At 36.9% G+C, this 19,339-nt stretch overlaps 1 protein-coding gene across 3 annotated transcripts in view; it reads right to left on the reverse strand.

Moving 5' to 3' along the window:
- Positions 1–323: 323 nt before the first annotated feature.
- DTL (denticleless E3 ubiquitin protein ligase adapter) overlaps positions 324–19,339 on the reverse strand; it is a 43,064-nt gene continuing 24,048 nt past the window's right edge. Inside the window, exons 12-16 of one of the 3 annotated variants that reach the window (XM_077902191.1) lie at positions 16,771–16,860; positions 14,382–14,517; positions 4,414–5,246; positions 2,268–2,377; positions 324–2,165 (exon numbers count right to left, since the gene is read on the reverse strand). In XM_077902191.1, the coding sequence (XP_077758317.1) occupies positions 2,279–2,377; positions 4,414–5,246; positions 14,382–14,517; positions 16,771–16,860 (1,158 nt within the window). In that variant the 3' untranslated portion in view covers positions 324–2,165; positions 2,268–2,278. Of the gene's footprint in view, positions 2,191–2,267; positions 2,378–4,413; positions 5,247–14,381; positions 14,518–16,770; positions 16,861–19,339 lie in introns of all 3 variants that reach the window. The other 2 variants (XM_077902193.1, XM_077902192.1) reach the window with 2 other exon arrangements.

The following is a 19,339-nucleotide window of genomic DNA, read 5'->3' on the forward strand; positions in this document are numbered from 1 at the left end:
AGCCAAAGGAAACTCTAATACAGCACTGTAGCAATAATGCTTGGAGTGTATTCAAATGGAAAAGCTTGGGCTGGAAATACTTGTTTAGAAAAAGAACTACATCACTCCACCCTACTTCATCAAGTAATCCAAGCCATCTTAAACACTCAAGGTCTGACCAAGCAAGAAGTATTTTATTAAAACCTCTTTCAGCCTGAACCGATCATATCCTTGGGAATAAACAAATTTTATTCACTGAGCAAGTGGAAAGGATTCTTGATTACTACTATAGTTCTTTAGTGTCAATTGCTTCTAGGTTAATGCAAAAAGCTCAGAAAAGGATATCAGATAAGGTAAAAAGCTTTATTATTCAGGATCAGTTCAAAGTCTGACACTGACAGAGGCAGGGATAATTATTATCTCATTACATTTGACCTTTGGCACCCATTTGAGGTACCAGTTTTCCAAGTGGGACATGTTACAGCCGGTAAACTCTCAACACAGTTTCTGTCAGCCACATTTACCCCAATTTTACTCAGTAGAGCTGTTAGATGTTCAAGGATACAAAGAATATACTGATCTACTTTAGTTATCCTTTTTTCTCCCCTCATTGGCTTTCAAAGCAAAAAGATAGGTAGCATTATTAGAAGATGTGGTCATTAAATAACATCTTTCCACAGCCTATCATTAAAAAAAAAAATCAAACACTAATTATAAGTAGAGTTTCTAAATATTCAGTTAATGCTATAGAGTGCTTTGTTTCAAAAACAACAATTTTGTGGCTTCTCTTTATTTATTTTTCTCCTTGGATAAAACCATAGAGAATCCATTTTTAATCCACACACATAGTTCTGGTTGGTACAAGCTTAACTTACAGTAATCAAAGGAATTAAAATTTGTCATTAAAAACAGATTTTTAAATTATGACAAGAATATGAATAAAATCTACATACTCCTCAGGGATATGGATAAAATAAATCAAGTTTCATGATTGCTAGGGGATTTCCCTCCCAAAGACACAGTACATAGAAAGTACATGAAGCTGTGTCTATGAGGTTATAAAGGGGAAAAATAAAAAACAACAGTTCATTTCAAGACGATTGATATGTAACTGCTGATTAAAGAGAAGATGTTCAAGATATTTTATACATTATTAACTTAGAATCAATCTAAACACCTTCTATATTAGATATTTAGAGAAATTTCCATGACTTTTCAGCTCAGGGCTATGCTAGCGGGTTATTTTTCATGTATATGAAGAGAATCCAAAAAAAATCAAATTAAAGCCAAGAATTATTTTTTGGGTTCTGGATTTTTAGTTCAGAGTTATGTTCTTTTATAAAAGTATCAATAAGATATCATTATTTTTTTCTTAAAATCTGATGACTTATATTCTTAAAAAGTTGCAGCCCCTAGAGAACTGAATTCAAGTTGAATTCAAACCCCAACTTTAATGTCTGACTACTGATTTTATGAGTATCTTTGTCTAGTAAATGGCAAAAATTGTAACCTCTTATAGAACATGATGTTGGGTTGGTACCATAATAAATTGCTTAGTATAAAGAGAAGAACCTTAAGTCTCATATAGGAGATATATTTTGGGGAAAAAAGACAAGTAAAGGTTTCTAGTGTTGTTCTCCTAGTTTCTCGAAAGGGGTTGACATTGATCAACTGCTCTTAAAATAAAGATGATTTTAACTTAAGAGACTGTATTTTTAACACTGAACACTGAATCAAGATAAATGTACTTATCTGGTCACATTTTTACATACGCTAAAAAAACAAAACAAAAGAAAATCCAAAAGTGTAGTGAAAAGATTATATAAACTTTAAATGAAACTATATTTGTTTGAGGCAGCACAGATTTAGGGCTCCTCAGCAGAAGACTTCTTCAGCAATTGGCCTTCACAGACAGGCCCCCTGTCATGACCAGCAGATACTTTCCACTGTGCACCTACAGTCTCAGAATAGCAAGAGACAAGTCTTGCCTTTGCCTCTATGAGCTGGGATGTCATTATCGTAGGGAAGAGGCATAGTTTAAAAAGTGAAGACTACTTGTTCAAAAAGTTACAGAGTGACAAACTTACTTTATGGAATTTAAACACAGCATTCATCCCGAGGAAGCTGCATATAAGCTATGGTAGAAGAACCAGAGTAGGTAAACTTCAGAGTTGAATGGATTTTCTCTGAAAATGAAAAAACGGTAACTTTCTTAAACATCAGAGTTATAGAATCACTCTGCTGCATTTTTTGTCTTGTTTTAATGGGCCAAAGTTCAGTTAACTCACTCAGATTAGATCTATAATTCTGTTGACTGTTCAGGACTGCAGTAGTCATCTTGGGATTTTCTATGGAAGTATGTACAGATTTTCCTCATGGAGCTGGGAGTAATAGTGACCTAGAAAAAGAAAGTGTAGACTTCAGAGATTTTCTAAGATAAAGTTAAACCTCCTACTAGGAATCAAAGGTTATAATAATCCTCCTCTTTGAAATAAGGGAGTAAAGGAGTAAATCACCACTCCAAATTTACAAATAGGATAGCGATTCAAATGGCAGCTGTTACTCTTTTCTGAAGAAATCTACTATCATCATGCACATAAGAAAATTCTTTTAAAGAAACTTTAGCTTCAAAGACTGAAATTATAAAACCAGAAATATATGAGGCCAGCACACTTATTTTTAAAAGCCTTTAAAATTTACACATTAGTGAAAACAATTATTCATTGAAGTTATTTTTCTGCTAACACACAGCTGAGACTCATTCCTCTACAAAAAAAAATAAGAATTTTGGTTAGGGGCAAAAACAGATACAGTGATAATTTTGAGAGAAGAAAAGAAAGACTCCTTATATTTGGGTTTTCTCTTTTCTTTTCTTTTCTTTTCTTTCTTTTTTTCATGTTCTGTAGCAAGGTCTTGGTTGGGAGTTTGTGTTCAAAGTAATCCTTAAAATATTTCTAATTTATTTTCCCTACAATTATGGGATAATTCATGGCTTCATGATAGTAGGAGGGGGATATGAACACTTATTAAACTAGAACTGGCCTGATGTTATCTCCACCTTCTGCCCTTTAGATTCTTGGATTGGATTTTAATCATTCTACCATGTTCTCCTTAACACAGAGCAAGAGCTACTATGAAGCACAGCAGAACCTTCCTTAACCCATCTCACCTTAGCTTGCAAACTGATTACCTGAAGCTTTCTACTTCTTTTGACGGGTGCCCATACTCACCCAATGCTCACAGCTACTTCCCCCTCCACCACTTAATAATGAGTCACTTGCTTTCTAAAGTTCACAAACCTATTTTTGCCAGCAAAACATGTTTTTGAAATTAACTTAAATATTATGCCGGTCAATGAAATGAGTCCAAAAAAGTTAAGTGAGACCAAGCTGAATGTTTAAAAAGTATAGATATAAGTGAATTGCCAAAAATATTGGTGTAAGATGATTGTAAAAGAAAGCCTGGGGAAAATCATAAAAATCTGGAAGGATTCTGCATTTAAATTGCTTTGTAAGTATATAAGTTTCACTATATTTTGAATAATCATAAACTATAATTACAAACTGGCAATCTATTTATGGATGTTGGCAACTTGCACGAATGTCAGCTTTATCTATAAAAAGGGGAGGGAATCTATAAAAAGTTGTTGCCAGGGGCTGAGGGTTGGTGGGGAAAATAAAAAGAAAGGCAGGGGTGGGGTGGGGAGGGAATAATGTTAAACAAAGAGGAAGATATCATTGAATTGATATACTAGAGGATGATGAAGGCCATGAGGAATTAGGCAACAAGGCTGAGGGGTATGGACCGTAACAAAAGGAATTTTTTAAAAAGATGTATTTATTTCAGAGAGAGAGAGAGAGAGAGAGAGAGAGAGAGAAAGTGAGAGGACGCACCAGGGCAAGTGGGGAGGGGCAGAGGAAGAGGAGCAGACTCCCCACCAAGCTTGGAGCCTGACCTGGGCTCGATCTCACAACCCTGAGATCATGACCGAGCTAAAATCAAGAGTTAGAAGCCTCATGGACTGAGACACCTAGGCACCCCTGGACCTTGACAGAAGGCATTTTAATGGGAGCAAATAGGGTTGCTAGATAATAAAACACAACAACACCCAGTTACATTTGAATTTCAAACAGATAACTTTTTAGTATAAGGAATTTTTAGTAGAAATATGTCCCATGCAATATTTGTCCTGAATTTTTATGTGCTAAATCTGGCAACCCTAGGTATATAAATATGTTAATAAAAAAAAAAAGAAAGAAAGAAAGAAAGAAAGAAAGAAAGAAAGAAAGAAAGAAAGAAAGAAGGAAGGAAGGAAAGAAAGCATCCTGACTTCTGAGAAGGGACTTGTGCCTGACCTCTTCAAGTTAGGGCATGTATCTTCTCACTGGCCCCTTTCTAGTTACGAAACACATCTTCCCATCACAGCTGACTTACCGGACCTGGAGAAGTCTTTCCGCTCTGTCTCCTGGAATTGGGGGTCTGGGAGGATGGACTTCGTGGAGATGAATTCTCAGCCTTCCGTTTGGCTGCCATGGCCAATAACCAGTTTTTATTCTCTGGGGAGCTATTCTCTTTGCCTACCACCTCAGACCCTTCTCCACAAGATCCCAAAGGAAGAGGTAGTGTTCCACAGCTTTCTGAAGCATAAGGACTGGCAGGAGAAGGAGGCTCTGAAATACTAATACTAGCTCCTTCAATCTTGCTTGGTTTGGTAGGAACTAGAGAGTCCTTACCAAGGTCTTCCTGGTTACCAGCAAGGCAGCACAAATCCAAATGAAGCTTTTCAACTGGGTCATCAAGCTCAGTCACACAGTTGCAACTCTTCACACACTTCTGTTTCACACTCTCCAGACAACTTGAGTCTAGCCTCCTCTTTACTCGATTTCTAGACTCTGAGCAAGCCACTGCTTGGGATGATTTCAGACTCACAGGAATAAGGGCTTTTCTTGGAGATGTGATCTTGGTCTCAGAAGCCGGTGGAGTGATGGGTGGTGATGAGGATGGTGTTCGGGTCATCCAGTTTCTAATGGACATCTTGAAAGATGAGGGTGGTTTTGGAGAGACAGAGGAAACAGAGCCTCTTCTGCTGATGGGAGACCGAGATTTGGCAGGAGGGGTTTTAATAGAGAATGTGGGAGTATTTGAAGGAAGAGGGAGGTCTCCTGCACAGCTTGGAGCACAAGCTGCTGATGATGGGGAGGAAATGGATGGACTGCTCTTTACTCTGGGGGCTTTGGCAGGAGTACTCTGGCTATTTGTCACTGTTACTGGGAAAAAAACAAAACAAAACAGAGGGTCACAAAAATCAGAAGTGAAAGTCATAGAAAATTCCTGAATTCTCAAGGAAAATTAGAGCTAACTTACTCTTATAGGGATGGATTTCCCAGTGAGTAGATTACACAAATCACTGGATTCTTACCACACCCTTGCAGCATTTTCCTTCCCCTTTCCTAACAGCCTCCCAACTACTGTTGTAAAACATACACTTACAAAAATCTAGAAAATACAGAAAAATTAAAAGAAAAATTTCAAAGTATCGAGGTAAATCACTTTTAGCATTTTTCTATACTTGTGCATGTAATATATACATTATACACCTTAATTTTTTTCTATATGAAAATAAGACCATAATTTGTATACTATTTAGTAACATGCTTCAAGTAGATCATGAACATTTCTCACATTAATATAGACTTATACTGTCATTTTTAATAGCTAACAAGTATTCTTAGGTAACAGTAAGACATTCAAGGTTATTAATATATTTTGTTTTCATAAGCAACGTTGTCATTAGGATTCCTGATAATACTTTTGAGTAATGCTAGGGCAGAGAGGCACTGCACAGTGGCTCCCAAACAGAAGTGTATGGTCTAAAATTTGGCACAATCACTTACTATTGACTTGAACACAACCTTCTACCTCCTCTGCTTCAGTTTCCGATCTGTTAAATGGAGAGCTTTTCATCTCCACAAGAAATAAATTACTTGTTAAGGTTATTAGGCCTCACTTGGTTTTCCACCTTAATTTACAAATGGCCATCTTCCACAAGCCAAAGGATACCAAAGAACATTTCAGAAACTAACTGCTTGCTCTCAGTAAAGCAAATCAGTGGATAGAACTCTTCTCTATGTGTCCTGTTTCTTATTTATAAGCAATGGCAAGTTCCTGAGGCAAATTCATATTAACTTCATGCTTCTTTCCCCTTAGGCCCCACCAAAGACAACTCTGTATTTTCTTACTTTCCTTCTGAGCTTTTTAGATTTCTGAAATAGTGTTCCTGTCTCCAATAACAAGGAAAGGCCATCAGTTTATTTCTAAGTCACAAACTCTTTGAATTAGAACTCTGATATTTAATTCAGTTTAATTATTGAATTGCATTTATATGCAATTGAATTTAGGATGAGCTGACATAAAAATACAATCTCTTCTTTTAGCTAGAATACAGATTAACAAGCACTAATTTCAGGCATTTAGTCACCCTGTATGTTCTATCCTGTGCTTTTCACTAATCAAGCAGCTTTGCCTTGAGACAGAGAAATTCTACAAATGGATTTTTGCCTAAAATTTCCTGTCAACCATATGATTAGAAATGGCCAAAGTGATGCCACTCCTTCAACAAAGATCATTCGTGGAAAACCCTAAGGAAGTTAGTGACAGGGACCTGTTGCTGAGCACCTGATCATAGTTCTTGTACTCATGTTCTAGAACTCGATTAGTTATTATTTCAGAAGACAGAAACTTTCCAGTTGTTTCACTCAGTGCAGGTCAACAGTCACTGCACAGCCCCTATCCTATAGTCATCAGTTCCGTTAAAGTGGCCTGAAGGGTATGGTTAAAGCAGAAAGCCCTAAAATAGTATGGGTCTTAGAACATGCAGGTTCTAAGGCAGGATTAGGGAAGAAGGAAAAGCCGGGTCAGGGACAGCTGGAACTGAGCCAAGCAGATATCTAAGTTTCTGATACTTGAGTGGCAGACATCTGAAGTGTTTATTAAAGGTCAGCAAGGGATCTGATGTGGTGGAAAGCTAGGGCATTTTTCCTTTAGGATGTTAAAGTGAAGGAAGGAGTGGATCATGGGGGTTCAAAGAGAAGAGTTTGTTAGCTTTGAAGAGTAATAAAACTCTGGGCCAAATTTAAAACTTGAAAAAAAAAAAACAGTAACTAGATTAAGATAATAATAGTTCATGGTAAAAAAAATTCACAGTTACAGAGGGGAATAAGGTGAAGAGTAAAAAGTCCTCTTTCGAATCTTCTCGTTTTACTTGTGTTCTTGTGCATCCCACAATTCTATATGCCTAATAGCACACACAAAAGTATATCATACCTTAAAAACCCACCAATAGATTATTACACACATACACCACAAACACATTCTGCCATTTACTCTTTTCTCTTAAAAGTGTTATCTTTTTCTCTGTATCTCTTCAAGTACATTAGATGCCCTGCATTCTTTTTAACAGCTATACAGTATACCACTATATTGATCCATTGATTTAATACAACATGCCCTCTAGCACATCATCTACTGAATCTCCACTGACCCTAAGCATTGCATGAGATCAGATGACACGGTAGTGCAGACTACATTACTATCCTAAAAGCTTCCTGAAAGTCAGTTCCTTTGAGGAATTACAGATAGCTTACCAATATCAGTCACTTTGGAGCTTCTCTCTGTATAAGGGTTTGCCATCTGGCCTCACTCTACCTTTTCAGTCATATCATGTACTCTGCTACTTTAGGATCCTGTTACCGGAGACTACTCACTGCTTCCTGAAAAAGCTGCACACTGTCACATTTCTGTCTTTGTTCATGTGACTTTCTTGCCAAGCCTGCTCTTTCTTGGCCAGGCAAAAATTCTCATGTATCAGGCTCCGATGACATTGTTAACTTCATTGTGAAGAATCCACAAGCTTCTTTCATTGTGAAGAATTCACAAACTTCTTTCCTGCTCTCCCACAGGAAGTAGGTTCCTTTTGTTTATACAGCAAGGAATAATGCTTATAAATGTACCAAAGCTTTTGTATCTGCCTCTTAGACTAGACTGTGAGCACCTAGTGGGCAGGTAATGATGATTTACTCATTTTTAGGTCTAGTGCCCCTGTAGTACCCATCAAGGAATTATTAAACAATTTTTTGTTAAATGTCATTACTGCTGAGAGGGATGATGGTGAGGTTCCAGGCATCAAAAAACAGACTCTAAGTATTCTGCTGACTGGTGAGACTACAGCCAGCACATGAGATAGAACAGGTAAGGTTTCCTTCTCTTTAAGATAAGGACAATCATCTTTGTCAGTCAATAATGCCTAGACCAGAGGTTCTCAATCCTGGCTACAAACCAGAATTACTTGAGTTTTATAAAAATACAAGTACTTGGCCCCCATCCCAGACCTACTGAACAAACCTCTGCGGACGCAGAAACTTTTAAAAAGCTTCACCACTGGTTATAATGTACAGCTGGGGTTAAGAACCAACCATTCACCTTGACAGTGCTGAGATTGCTGGCTGAAATAGTGAAATAATAGTAAGCGATAGAGCAGGTGCTGCTGGGAAAAGTAGGGCAGAGGGAAAGGGGGCTATGCCTTGGATTTAAAGCCTTATGGCTGGTGTGTTTTTAAAAAGGCCAGAAGAGAAGACATGAAGCTCAGGACAGCAATGAAAGGTTGGGTAGCAATTAGAAGCTGGGAAAACAGAGGACCATAATTTTCAAAATGGCAATGTGATTAGCAGCAGTCAATCTGTTTCTGGAAGGTGCATTATAACGGGTTGAATAGCCAATGTGCCAGCCTTTGGCATTCACACATGCGGTTGGTCTGTAGAGGTCTTCAGAGTAACTCTAGCAGCACCCAGAAACAGAGAAATCTATGTTGGGTCATGAACTATGCCTTCCGGTGTTGGGTTCTAAGGGAGACAGTACTGTAGAGTGCTTCTAAGAATGTGATCTAAAAACCCAGACTGCAAGTGTTTGAACTCTGGTTCTACTACAGCTGCAAGGCTGTGTGATCTTAGGCAAGTTTAATTTCTTTTTTTTTTTTTTTAATTTTTTATTTATTTATGATAGTTACAGAGAGAGAGAGAGAGAGGCAGAGACACAGGCAGAGGGAGAAGCAGGCTCCATGCGCCGGGAGCCCGATGTGGGATTCGATCCCGGGTCTCCAGGATCGCGCCCTGGGCCAAAGGCAGGCGCCAAACCGCTGCGCCACCCAGGGATCCCAAGTTTAATTTCTTTGAGCTTCAGTTTTGGTTGTTTGGGGAACTAAAGAAGATAATCCACATAGGTCCTTAGAATGATTGTGCCAATACTCAATACTGGCTAAATGCTGTTGTTGCTATTATTTGGGTTCAAACATGGTCAGCATGTGTAACTTTTTTTTGTGACTTGGCTTCCAAAACTAACAATAATTAGTAGCACACTAAAAATACTTAGTTAAGCAACACACTTTTCATTAATACTCTTAGAATGTTACTCCAATTAAAATAGAAATGCCACCTCTGGGAATCTATTTTAACAGGATGGAGGAACCCTAAATTCAGGAAAAAATTTCACAAAATATTGGAAACAAAATGTTTCCAATTATAAGAGAATAGTTGGATAAACTATGGAATATTTACTACTGGACTACTTTAATTATTTTGCTGAAAGGTAACATAGAAAGTGCTTAAGACATCATGTTCAGTGAAAACATCCCCAAGAAATCCAAATGTATTTACAGTATAACACAACTCTGTTAGGAATCTCTCTGTGGAAAAAAAAGGAAAAAAAAAAAAAAAAGAATCTCTCTGTGAAAAAGGAGGAAAATCTCAAAAAAGTAACTTAAAATAAATGTTAATTAAAATTATTTGTGAGTGGTGGGAACACTAATGGCTTTTTCCTCATAGGATTCTTTTCTTTTTCCTTTTCCAAAATTAGGGAGAGATAAGTAAATATAAAGACAAAAGCAGCAAATAGATATCCACGTTCATGAACCACAAGACTTAATGCATCATTAAGATGGCAATATTTCCCAAACTGATCTATAGATTCGATGCAATCCCTATCAGAATCCCAGGGGACAATTTTGCAGAAATTAACAAGCTGGTTTTTAAATCTGTATGGAAATATAAGAGACCAAGAATAGTCAAAATCAAAATAATCTTAAAAAAGAAGAAAACTGGGGGACTCAGACTTTCCAATTTCCAAACCTACTACAAAGCTACAGGAATCAAGTCAATGTGGTAACAGGATAAGGATAGATGTATACATCTATGGAACAGAAATGAGAATCTAGAAATCAACCCTTACATTTATGGTCAACTGATTTTTGGCAAGGGCATGAAAACAATTTAATGGAGTAAAGAATAGTCTCTTTTAAAAATGATACTGAGAAAGCTAGATATCCATAGTGAATTTGGATCCTTACCTCACATCATAGACAAAAATAAACAAAATGGACCAGACAGCCTTAAAACTAAAAACCTCCTAGAATAAAACAGAGGAGTAAATCTTTGTGACCTTGTGTTAAGCAATGGTTTATTAGATAGAACATTAAAAGCGCAAATGACAAAGGAAAAAAGATAAATTGGATTTCAGCAAAATTAGAAAAACGGAGTCAAATGACATCATTAAGCAAGTAAAAAGACAACCTACAGAATAAGAGAAAATATTTTCAAATGACAAGGGACTTACAGCGAGTATATAAAGAACACTTAAAACTCAACATTAAAAAGACAAATAGCCCAATTAAAAGAAGGGCAAAGGATGTGGAGAAGCATTTCTCCAAAGAAAATATACAAATGGCAAATAAGCACATGAAAAAGTGCTCAACATCATTAGCCATTAGGGAAATTCAAATCTAGTGCTCACTTTGGCAGCACATATACTAAAATTGGGAAATTCAAATATAAATCACAATGGGATACCGCTTCATATTCACTAGGAGGGCTATACTTAAGAAGATAAACAATAAGAAGCACTGATAAGGATATAGAGAAATTAGAACCCTCATTTTAGATGTTGAAAAATTCTAGAATTAGATTGTGTTGATGACTGCCTAACACTGAATATCCTAAAGTACACTGCACTGTATACTTTAATGGGTGAACTTGCGGTATGTGAATAGATCTTCACAAGGCAAAAAAAAAAAGCCTCAAGAGGAAAAAAAAAGTAGAGGAAGTAAAAAGTAACAGCAGTTTACTATGTAACTCCATTCTGAATAGAAAAAAGAAAAAGAAAAACCTAAATCTTGATCAAACCCAAATTGTAATGCTGTATTGGGAAGATAGGGGAATATGGAGTATACAGAGGTTTGGTAATAGTGGGGACACAGAGAGCTAAATCCTTATCTCACAAAGTAAGAAGTCAACAGATAATGTTGAGAACTGCAACAAAGAAATGGAAATGCACAAATATTACTTAGAGATAAAGACATATGTATCAAAGAATCAGCTGAAAGATTTGACAAGGCTATCCCTGAAAAAGGGGAACTGTGGGACAGGGCCTCTGGGGACTGCTATTTATCTTATTCACTTCTGTAGAACTAGTTAACTTGTTAAACTATGATGCTAATAAAAAAGAATTTTTTTTTAAAGAGAAAAAAACAAAAACCAAAAATAAAGGCATCAAAGTCTTTATTGAAGTAGACTTAGAACAAAGGACCCCTCTGGAGTCCAGTTCTATCTGGTTATAACAACTTGTAAGAGGCTAAGCAAGTAAGTCATTGGAAAAATGAGCATATATGCAGACTTATCTTCAACTCCCCATTACCTTAGGTCTTGATGGCTAACATAAAGTGAGCTGTTAAGCTTGAATTTCCAGCTTATTAATACATATTTATTGGTAATATCAGAAATGCTTCTGGCTGGCTGGCTCAGTGCTTGGAAGATTTTTGCTTTTGAGGCACTCTCCTACCCTTCAACACTGTCTCTGTCAATTCATGGTTATTACAAAATCCACATACATGATCTTTCTAATACCTTGCTTGCTCATTCTCATGGCCTTCTACACAGCCTGTCCTTCCACCCACTCAAGTCCCTTATTCCTTGACCTTATTACTACCAACCTGTAAATCCTCCATTTTCTCAATTTCAATTACCATCTATTTTCCAGCTCACTTTTGTGAGCAATTCCAAATTCCAATTACAAAAATCCTTCGTCCCTAGGGGATTCTCAATTCATTCATCTTCCCCACTTTGACACTGTTCCCCCAGTACCACTATATCCTCACTTCTCTCCTCAGCCAGTTTCAATCCTGTATCAGTCATAATAGCCAACTTCTCATATCTACACTCAATTCCCTTGGCCCTTTGTGGATTTAGACAACATGCCTGGCTAAATGCAACTCCCCACCTACAGTGTACCTGTACCTGAGCAGCAGACACACAACCATGCTGACTGCTCACTTTTAATTCATAGCCACTAGCCTAAAGTTGACCCCCCTGCCTGACAACCATATTTCCCTGGTCCATTTACTCTTCTTTTCTCTGCAGGACTATGTTAGACTTTCTTGTCTCTCCTCAGATCTCGACCACCTCCTCCCTCATCCTTATTTTCTGTTGATGATCCTGATTCCTACCTAAGAAAACAGAAGCTATCAACTTCTACAGATCTGATTATCCCATCTATCCACCTACCTTCAATGTGCTTATATGTTCTACTTTTTCTCTAATTACTATGGATTAACTTTCCACACTCCTGGCAAAAACCTACCCTTCTACATGTGAATTTGTTTTTTTTTGTTTGTTTGTTTGTTTTCTACATGTGAATTTGATATCATCTTCTCACACTTGAGGATACTGCTTCAGCAAATTTCCCTGCATCAAGTTTTCTCATCTTTATAGGACCCTTCCAGTCACATAGAAAATGCTATATTCCTATTAAAACAAAACTTCAACACTGCTCCTTCCTTCAGCTACCGCATTTCTCTCCTTTCCTTTCTAGCAAAACTTCCTGAAAAAGTCCTCTATACATGTAGTCTCTGAGTTCTCTTCTCTGATCCTGAACACCCATCAGACACTGATAGTCTGCCAAAACTGCTCTCACTAAAGTCATCAAATAATCCCCACATTGCCAAATCCAAAGGCCAATTTTTAGCCCTTGTCTTACATGGAATGCTAAAAATATCTGACCAAATTCATCCCCCTCTCCATTATTTACTCAACTTCCAGGATACAATATTCTCCCGGTCTTTCTCTATCTCTGGTTGTGTCTGTTCCTTCACTCCTCCAATCTCCAAACACTGGGGTGGTCCAAGGCTCAGATCCCATACCTTTTCTCCTTTCTTAGCTATCACTTCCTTCACCTATATGATGGTGAATCCCAAAGTTATAGCTCCAGCCCTGAACTGCAGAATTAAACATCTAGCTGCCTCTATGACATCTTCATTTGAATGTCTAATAATCATACCAAACAATATATCCAAAAGGAACTTTGGCTATTCCCTGCCAAACCTGTTTCTTCTGCAGTGATTCCTGTCTTAGTTAATGGCAATTCCATTCTTCTAGCTTTTCAGGTCCTAAAACTCTGAAGTCATCCCTGGTAACTCTCCCTTACATCCTACATCTGATTCCACACTACCTTGTAAATATATCCAGAACCTGGGTGATTTATTTACCGTATCTTTTGCTACCCCTCTGTCCATATCACCATCACTGCTTCCTAGATTATTTCAAATAACTTCAAAATTAGCTTCCAGCTTTTATACTGATCCCTTTACAATTTGTTTTCAACACAGGAGTAAAAACGATCAAGTTAAGAAAAGTCAGATCATGATACTCCTCTATTTAACACCCTGCAATAGCTTTTTGTCTGTTAGAATAAAAGCCCAAGAACCTCATTTTGCACTACTATTCTCTTCCCTCTACTTAGCTTGCTCTAGCCACAGGAACATGTCAAGCCTTCAGAGCTTCTGTATTTGCTTTTTTGTCTGCTTGGAATGTTCTTCAAAATGTCCACCTGGGTCACTATTTCACTTCCCTTACTCAAATATCATCTAAATATTGAGTTCCCCTGGGCACCTTATTTTCCAGTGTTCCTTTTTTTCCTATGTACTTATTATTCCTTGACATAGTACCTATCTTACTTTAACATGTTTCTTTGCTTCTCATACTAATCTGTAAACTTTGTTTACATCTTTAGGATTTTTGATTCTTTTGTTTGTTGCTAAATCTCCAGCAACTCAGAACAATGCCTAGCACATAGAAGTTCAATAAATACTTGACAATAAATCCACCACTGTAGTCCAGTACCTCGTGTAGATGATAAACTTAGTTGTGTTCAGAAAATATTTATCAAAAAGAATGAATGTGAAAAAGATGGTGCTTTCCTTTAAAAATATACCAAAACAAGATCAAATTTAGCTTATCCTTCTGTTTTGTAGAATGAAGCCAGTCAAACTATAAACAACTTAGAAAAATGCATGGGATCCTTACCTAGGTCAGCTCTCGCTTCTTTTTTCTTCTGAGAGGCCCAACCCACTATGGAGAGTTTATCTCCTCCTGATTTCTCCTCTAAGCCTCTATTCAAGCGCCAGATTTTCAGTGTATTGTCATCAGAGCAAGTAGCAATCTAATGAGAATCAGGAAGGGAGTTAAGAAGTTTCAATCAAAGATTTACAACCAAGTAAAAGGTAGATGTTAAAGACTCTGTCTGATATACCAGGATGTAGAAAATGATATCTGAAAAATCATGTATTTCCATCCCTTGCTTTCAGGAATCACTCCAAATTTTCAAAGGACTCTCTTGCTTCTTTATAATTCTGATGGTATGTCTTTTGCTACCAGTCGTTTCTTACCTGACCTTAGCCTAAAAAGCCCTAAAAATCAGGTTCATTTTACTCTCAAAAACTTGGGCAAGTCATCATCTTCATCACCTTCTATATAACTATGAAATATAAAATTACGATACTTTTTTAACTCTCTCTTAAATGATAAACCAGTGTATGTCATCAACGTTGAATTTCTACCACTTTCTTCTGAATTCTACGTGTTCTGGCTTAGTGCAGAAGTAATGGGATCATTTCCAAGATCAGGCTTAGTCCATGACTCTAGTAGGCTGTGACAAGTAGAATGAAACCATTTCCTTAAGATTCTTTTTCAGATAGGTAAAAGAGCAATCTGGGAAAACAACAAGTTCACTAGGCTGAAAGAAGTTAAAAATAACCTTTGCCCCTTTAAAAATATCTGACCATTCCCGATCTTGGTCCCAAGCCTTTTATGGCAGAGAAAGTCCAGCTTAAAGAGCTTGTGGCAAATGGCCACTGGTACCAGAGCTGTTCCCCAGCATTTGTTTATATAATTTCTCTATTTCAGTCACTGAAGAGAGAGAAAAAAAGAACACACGTTCTCTTAAGTCTTGGCCCCCAAGAGACTGGCAGCTTTTTCCTTTCCTTACTGGGAGGCCAAAAGAAGACACACATATTTAACTGCTCAACAAGAAACGCCTGGAATCCTCAGTTACTCTATGGTGTACTAACAAGAATTATTATTTCCAGAGTACCTGCTGTGCATCGGACAATCTACATTTTTTATATTGTTTAATTCTCACAATGTAAAAAGCCCTGAACTCAAATAACCTCATCCATAAAACAAGAATACAATTATTTGCCCAAGGTCACCACAATTAAGTGGCAGAGCTAGAATTGAAATCCAAATTTTTCCAATTTCAAAGGCTAGATTTTAAAACCATATTTTATCTTCCTAACCCTAGGATAGGAATAAAATTATTTTAAAAAACCTTTTAAATGAGTAGTCATTATATTAGTATAGGTGAGTCTTTTCTGTGCATATTGATAAAGGCAATCTAGGATAGTTGAAAAAAAGAGAACATAAATAACTAAATAGGTACAAAACTCCATGCTAAAAGCAGATATTTCACTGGAAGTTACATGGAATCTCAGAAAGTCATTGGGATGTAATTATTGGTAATCAAAGCAATGAGTTAAAAAAAAAAAAGGTCAATCATGAGGCTGACCACAGAAATGGTTATACAGATACAGAAATAAAAAGAAATCAGAGCAATACTGGAAAGCTAGCAGGGATGCCATGAGTAGACCAGACCTTAAGAAGTTTCTAGAAGATAAAAAACAGATGGGACCAAAACCTCAAAACGTCATAAATGAAAGGGGATATTTCCACAGAAGTGATATTTCTTGTAAACCCAAAATAACCCAAAGACCAGAGGCAGTAGAAGCTGGGAAAGTGAGTGGAAGTTAGGCCACTATTGTATGAAATTTCTACATGTACACAAAGTTTATGTTTCTGCCCTTTCTACATTTCAGGTATTTTGTTTGTCTTGAAGTATTATTGCTAAAAAATTTTTTTAAAGTGAGAAATGTCTAAAACATTTTGGAGCTACTTATACAGTGTAGCATAGATAACCTGACACACTATGACTTCACAGTAAGTACAGTTTAGGCAGGTGAAAACTAAACTGGACTGTGAAGAACAGTCAAGATGTTACTATTAACATATCACATTGGTAATATGAAGAGAGTTAAAAAAACTAGTTTTTCCATCTTAGATTTTTTTTTTTTTACCTTAGATTTTCTGATGAAATTTAATTACATTAAAAACTTAATTCTATGTTTAGGAAAGGAATTACTGTAGGAAATCAAGAAATTCATTCTTATTCCTTAGTTAAGTTTCTCTATTGGTAAAGTAGAATATATATGACTAATGGTGAGATAGATACTGGATGGCCTCTAGATTTTTCCATCTCTATTTAAACATAAAAGTCTGCATAACTCTCAGACTAACCTTGAGAAAATTTACAAATCTGTGATCTACTTTTTAAACCAACTATAGAGATTTATTTACAAACCTTTGTGAAGTCTGATGGACACCAGCACACAGACGTGACCTCTTGAGAGTGACCCTGGAGCACAGTAGGAGGATGCCAGGGTGTGGAGACCTAGCATATCATCAAAAAAGGAAAAAACAAGTCAGCAGAGCAATATTAGGTCTCCCACATAAAGCCTTTGAATCTCTCCATATTTGTGTCTTACAGAGCCTCAAGATTGTTACCAATATAATCTCTAAATATGCCTAGTTATAGCTCAGAAAGAGTCCCAATGGGTAATAAAAGCATTTGTCACTGATCTAACAGAATGAAATTAGCAAAAATAAACAAATAATAGGAATTTACATACCAGGACAGGTCTTATTTCAATTCAAGACTACTTAGCTATATGTATTTTGTCAAAAATTCAAGAATGACATTGTTCTTCACCTCTTCGCTAATAAAGTTTCTATAAGGATAGGTAGGGTTCAGCTGGCTAGGTAGTGTGAACTTCAACTGGAGTCTTTTTTTTTTTTTTTTTTTACATACCCTAGATATTTTCAGATCTTCTCTAATCAGCTACTTCCAGGAACATTACATTAACTAAACCCTGAGGCATCTCAGACATACTACTAGTTCTCCTTCAACAAGAGGACAGTCTTTCACGCAAAAGACTCACTAATTTTTACCAAAGTCCCTAAAGTTATATCCCTTCGTTCTGAAGCAATATAAATTATATACTTTTACATGGCACTTTGGTATCTTTTTTGGAAAAAAAAAATCCTCTAAAATTGCATTTTGGCTAATTTGCTTAAAGAAATTGTGAGTTTTCAGTTAAGTACCGCTACATGTTAATGAATCAAGAAGGGTCATATTGTGCAGTACTACACACGTGACAGATCAGATATCGCCCCTCACTGGATGCCACTAGTGATATCCATTTGACAGTTGACTCATTCATAAGAGTTGTCAATCCCTTTCAGAGGCCATGGGAATTAATCAGCACAATATGGGATATAAACTCACATAACTATTATTAGCACATGTTTGAAAAAGAGGAATTATTCTCTTTTCGTTTTCCTGAGGCTCTGAATCATTGCTCATCTGTATGAAGAAAGTGGAGGCAACTCTGGAAAGAATATTTCTAAGAATGACTAAGAAAATAGATTCCTTCAATTGTAGTGAAGGGAGTCAACACGCTGATTCATAAGGTCATCCAACTCAATTATTACTACTCTCTTGGGTTAAGTGGCACATGTAATGACTCAAAGAGCAAAAGAAGAGAAAGAGTAGAGTCTAATTTGCCTTGCTGGGTTAATTAGAGTTTAACAGAAAAAGCTTTTTCCTGAGTATTATCTAAAAGGATCTCACTTTCTGCCTCCTACAATGGCACAGAGAACAAGAACTCATTCTCTCACAAGGTAGCATATTTTAGGAAAAGACTTTCAAGATAGTCTCTATTTCAGGAGTCACAGAAATTCTCCTCCCTCCTCCATTTGGGATGGCCCCAACCCATTAAGTTTCTCTTCACCCAAGGCCCAAGTAGGACTGGTAGCAGCAAATTAAAAGGGAGTGAAAATCCTAATGTCCTCTTGACTGATCCTCCCTGGTAGGAATACATTATTCTATTCCATTGGTTTACTCTGCTTGTGGCCTCTAGCTTGTCATTTCATGATACTGCCTCTTCTTCAATTTTCTAGGCATTACAAAATCTAAGGGAACCTAACCATGTACACAAAGAATTAAAATTAATTTCAAGAAAAACCAAACATCTGCCAATAGAATACATGCACATTTTTGCATTTATCCATAGGATCTAGGAGACAAAAACAAAAGACCCCTTGGATAAACTTTTTGACAAACTGATAATAAGGTAGGAATAATAATGACAGGGATGCCTGGGTGGCTCCCAGGTTGAGTGTTTGCCCTCAGCTGAAGGGTGTGATCCTGGGATCCAGAATCGAGTCCCACATCGAGCTCCTTGCAGGAAGCCTGCTTCTACCTCTGCCTGTGTCTCTGCCTTTCTCTCTCTCTCTCTCTCTGTCTCTCATGAATAAATAAATAAAATCTTAAAAAAAAAAAAAGGAATAATAATGACAATGAAAGTATTTGTTAAGCCAGGCACTTTACATAGCATTAAAGTGGGGGAGGGGTTCCTTAAAAAGTTAAATACAGAATTTATTACTATATGACTCAGGTAAAATTTTTTTTAAAAGATCTATTCATCCATTTCAGAGAGAGATTGAGACAGCACACATGCATGTGAGTGGGGGAAGGGGCAGAGACAGAGACAGAATGAATTTCATGCAGACTCCCTGTCCAATGGGGAGCCCATTGTAGGGCTCAATTCCATGACCTAGAGATTATGACCTGAACCAAAAACAAGGGTTGGACACTCAATCAACTGAGCCACCTAGGCACCCCAGGATGTAGCAATTCTATTAAGTATACATACAATAGAATTGAAAATATATGTTCAAACAAAAACTTGTACATGAATGTTCATAGTAGCCAAAAAGTGGAATGAATAATTTACAAGTCCACCAACTAATAAATGGATAAATAAAATGTGGTTTATCCATACAATGGATATCCAGCCATAAAAATGAAG

Source organism: Canis aureus, chromosome 6 (genome assembly GCF_053574225.1).
Source record: "Canis aureus isolate CA01 chromosome 6, VMU_Caureus_v.1.0, whole genome shotgun sequence".
In the NCBI taxonomy this organism is placed as follows: Eukaryota; Metazoa; Chordata; class Mammalia; order Carnivora; family Canidae; genus Canis; species Canis aureus.